The following is a 4,169-nucleotide window of genomic DNA, read 5'->3' as shown; positions in this document are numbered from 1 at the left end:
GCTTTATTGGGTTCATAAAACATGCAGCAAGAGGAGCCAGGCTGCAGCCCCAGCCCAGGCAGCCACACAGACAAGCACCAGTTCCTTGCTGGGGACAAGGTACACCTGTCCCCACACCAGCACAGGGGCACCTACCATGGGCTGGCAGGGTCATGGTACAATCCATAGGCCTGGAGAAGGCTTGCTCCTGGTGCCTCTTCTTCCCATCACCAGCTCTCCGTGACCCAAGCAGCACAGCTCTACTGCTCTAGGCCTTGCTTGCAGCTTCCATACTGCTGTCATCCTCCTCCTCTTCGCCTGCTGGTGGCTCTGAGGAGCTGGGACCTCTCCAGAGCAGGGACCCACATGCTTGTTCCTTCTCTGCACTGCAGCATGAGTCTGTGGGCAGATGGACAGAGAGCAGTGAGAAGCCAGCTGTGTGACTGGAGAAACTTGTGTGACACTCATAGTAAGCAGGAGCTGATCCCTGAGATCTGAGGCATGTACAGGTCCTAGTGCTGCAGTGCAGGAGCCACCTGCTCTAAGCCTACATCAGAACCGGCCCATTAGGTCATGGGGCAGCTGTGGGGCACTGAAGCTGGCCCAGAAAGGAAGCACTGCGCTGAGGACATGTCCAGTGTGTTCAGCAATACTGAGCAGTCAGAGCAGAGGAGGAGAAAACCGATAGGGAGCACAAAGCAGTGAGGGTGGCAAAGCAGAGAGAACAGTTCAGGGCCATTACCTTCCTCATCCTGAGTCTCTGATGCTCTCCTGTCCTGATTCTGGGACAGCAGTGTGAGCCTGTTGATGGCCAGCAGGGCTTTTCCTGTTTTCTGGAGAGCAAAAAAAAAAAAAACAAACAAACAAACCACACTGAGGCTCCATGGAATCCTCACATCCTCCGTTGTCCACCAGACATGGCCTGCCCCACATACCTGCCACTTCCGACGGGTCAGGAACTGCTTGATCCGCTCCTTTGGCAGTGCCTTTGTGCTTCTGGGCAGGGGCTGCTGTAGCCAGGGATGCTGGAGAGCCCCTGGGCTGGAGAGCCGGCAGCTAGGGATGGACACAGATTGGGGGGCTGCCCTCATGCCCCTGGAGCAGCCCCATAGAATAGCTCTGGGCACAGCTCTAACGCCCCTTTGGGTTTGGGGATAGCACTGCACGCAGGGCTTGCACCTTCCCCTGTTCATCCATGGGCTTGAGCATCTGCTCCCCTCACCTTCCTCACACCCCAAATCCAGCTCTAACTTTGGGGAGTCACCCCACACCTGGGTCTTACCGAGGATCCTTCTGCAGCAGTTGGCTGATGAAGTCCTTGGCCTGCTGGGAGATGTCTGAGAAGATCTCCTCCTCAAATTCCCACTGGGCAGCCGTGATGTTGCTCAGCGTCTCCATGTCATTGTCTCCCTGGAAGGGGGACTCCCCACTCAGCCTGAAGAGAGGACAAAGGACATCAGGGACAGCTCAGCACATTCCTGCCCATCTGCTGTGTCCAGGGGTCCACTCACAGGATATAACAGATGACACCGACACTCCACATGTCTGTGGCAAGCCCCACAGGCTCAAAGGAGACCACTTCTGGAGCCATGAACTCAGGGGTTCCATGCAGCACCCTCACAGGAACATCTGGAGCTGCAGAGGAGATTAAACTTGTGGGCAGGCAGTCCCAGGGCAGCCCAGCTGAACCCAACATGTGCTTCTGTCTGGGGAAGGTATGTGCCCCTGCACCCAACTGGAACACATTTCCCTGGAGCATGCTATTGTCACCAGGGTCCCCCTTTGCTCACCCAGCTTCCGTGCCAGGCCGAAGTCAATGATCTTGAGCCAGTGGCTGCCTGGGCTAACGCAGACGATGTTCTCGGGTTTGAGGTCGAGGTGGACAACAGCCTGGCCATGCATGTACTGCAGCCCCTCCAGGATCTGCCGCATGTACTGGGTGCTGCTGGGCTCCGTGTGCTCAAAGTCATCATCTACAATGCGCTCAAAGAGCTCCCCACCGGCCACGCTGCAGGAGCAGGCAAGGTGTCTGCAGGTTCCCAAACCACCCTATGTTCCATGCCACCATCCCAGGTGGCACGGACCCACACCAGCACCATCCCTGCTGCCCCACACTCACTACTCCATGACCATCACCAGCTCTGTGAGACTCTGGAAGGCAGCAAGGCACTGCACGAGGCGCGGGTGGTGCAGCAGGTTCATCAGCTCCACCTCAGCCTGAGCTGCCTGCTTCTCCTTGACTGTCCGTGTCCGGAAGAACTTCCCAGCCCGGATCTTGCCTGTGGCTTTCTCCTGCAGCCGGTACACCGTCCCAAACTTGCCCCTGGAATGGAGCAAGCAGGAGGGATGGAGGAGCTATCACCACCACCTGAAATTCCACACGTGGGAAGACCCCATGGCTCAGAGCTGGTGGGGATGTAGGACGCCAACTTACTCTCCAAGCTTCTCCAGCTTTGTGTACACATCTGAAACCTTCTCCAGGCTGTTAATGACAACATCACAGCATTCAAAATCCTCTTCACCTGCTGGCAGGAATGGAGGGGCCCATCAGAAGGGCCATAACCATTGAACAGAACATAGTGAGCACAGTGCTGGGGTCCCTGTGCTGCAGCTGTGCCCCTCCCTGGGCAGGCCACGGACAGTGCATACCTTCTGCCTTAGACATCACGGTGCCACTCGCCCCTGTCCAAGTGCCAGTACAGTCAGGACTGACAGTGAATGCAGTGTTGGGGTGGGGGGTGAGGCAGAGGGTACCTCTCTTCGTGCTCCTTGGGATCTGCATGGGGAAGAACCAAGGCTGAGCACATGAGGAGAACACCACAACACCATGAAACCCCACTGTGCCCGCAGTGATATCCTGCAGGGCCCTGCACCTTTAGCAGGACAGGCCTCAGGAAGACACTGAGCTGCTAGGTGTGGAGATAGGAAACAATTTTAAAGCAGCACCCTCTTTTCCTTCAAATGGGAACAATCTCTTTCTAGGACCCCCATTACCTCAGGCAAGAAGCTACAGCCTTCTACGTGCTCCAGCTTACAGCAGCCAGGAAATCCCCAGGAAAAGCTGCTTTTCTAGGGCAGAGGAGCTGTTTCCTTAGGCAAGTCCCCTCCTCAAGCCTGCCCACAAGAAGTGGGGAGGCCAGAGCACAGACACCCTCGGGAGCTGCACAGTGGCACCCAAAACCAGACCCTCAGTGCTGACCTGTCACAGCTCAGTCCCGTTCTGACCCAGGACACCAGCACAGGTCTTCAGTCCTTCCAGTCCTACTGGGTTGCTGCTGAGCCACCGGAGTCACAAGTGAGCTAGGAAGGAAGAGTGATGCTGGAGTTGGCATCGAGGATCCCTGCAGCCACACAGCCTAGATGGGGAACATCTCAGGGCCAAGCGCCAGCCAGGCTCCAGGCACAGCTGGAGCATCGCTCTTGCAGGGAACAGCCCTCCCCTTCCTTCCCAGAGCACTTCCGTACTTGGGGAGAAACAACCACCAGCATCAACACTGAGCTGCTTAGCAGCCACCCCAAAGCAGCCCCTAGCACTACAATCCCAGGTACCCCACTGAGCACCACTCAGGGCTTTGGACCCAGGTCCTAGCTGGAAGAACTCCACTAAAGAGCTCTGCAGAGAGCTCACACCTCACCACACAGCAAAGCCCACCACCTCACACCAACCCATATCCCACCCCAGAACCTTGCAGGACCTAAATCCTGCAGCAGCTCTACCTCATCCCCACCCACAATGGCCTTTAGTGGCCACACCTGCTCCCCCAGCTCCACCTGCAGCCAATATCCCATCAGATCTACTGTCCCCACACCCCTCCCAGGCTGTGACCACTTGGATGTCCCCAGGTGAGCTAGGATGAATGGAAATAGAGTACAGCAAAACCGCTCTCTGCTTCTGAGCTCTGCTGCTTTGAAGCAAAAATGGGGTTTTCCAGCCTCTCCCCCCGGGCCTGGGATTTGAAGGCTGTGCAGCTGCTCTGTAAACACCATACCTCAGTTTCCCCTGCTTTAAAATCAGAATGACACAGTGATTTCCCATAGAGCTGCCTCCAGATCTGGGGGTGGGGCCGAGGTACCGCAGAGGGTCCCACCCCGTTGGGCAGTCCTGTGCCTCCCTGCAGCGCAGGGGATGTCACCCCATTACCTGCGGTGCCCCGATGGGGTCGTGGCACTGCTCAGGTTCTCACTGGTGC

At 57.0% G+C, this 4,169-nt stretch overlaps 1 protein-coding gene across 2 annotated transcripts; it reads right to left on the bottom strand.

The window, feature by feature from the left end:
• On the bottom strand, positions 1-4,169 carry LOC136055741 (myosin light chain kinase, smooth muscle-like). 2 transcript variants are annotated; one of them, XM_065747610.1, is made up of 11 exons: positions 4,121-4,169; positions 3,179-3,320; positions 2,629-2,755; positions 2,414-2,501; positions 2,099-2,302; positions 1,770-1,987; positions 1,491-1,614; positions 1,262-1,414; positions 915-1,035; positions 722-812; positions 1-378 (listed from the first exon to the last, which is right to left on the bottom strand). In XM_065747610.1, exons 3-11 carry the CDS (start codon positions 2,642-2,644, stop codon positions 248-250), a joined length of 1,146 nt encoding a protein of 381 aa, XP_065603682.1. In that variant the 5' UTR covers positions 2,645-2,755; positions 3,179-3,320; positions 4,121-4,169; the 3' UTR covers positions 1-247. The 2 variants fall into 2 exon arrangements, with proteins under 2 accessions (XP_065603682.1, XP_065603683.1); XM_065747611.1 differs by having other exon boundaries at positions 3,179-3,279; positions 4,121-4,159.

This window comes from Cyrtonyx montezumae, unplaced genomic scaffold, assembly GCF_038088225.1.
Source record: "Cyrtonyx montezumae isolate F1298 unplaced genomic scaffold, pur_monq_1.0 scaffold_48, whole genome shotgun sequence".
NCBI classification, from domain to species: domain Eukaryota; kingdom Metazoa; phylum Chordata; class Aves; order Galliformes; family Odontophoridae; genus Cyrtonyx; species Cyrtonyx montezumae.
The sequence above is the reverse complement of the archived record's forward strand: the minus strand, read 5'-3'. Positions and strand labels throughout refer to the sequence as shown.

Bases quoted from the DNA above. Each gene is read 5' to 3' on its own strand.
- LOC136055741 (XM_065747610.1), bottom strand. The intron at 2,303-2,413 runs GTAAGTTGGCGT...GCTCCATTCCAG, and splicing joins AAGCTGGAGAAGCTTGGAGA to GGGCAAGTTTGGGACGGTGT. The intron at 1,615-1,769 runs GTGAGCAAAGGG...TCTCCTCTGCAG, and splicing joins CGGCCTGGCACGGAAGCTGG to CTCCAGATGTTCCTGTGAGG.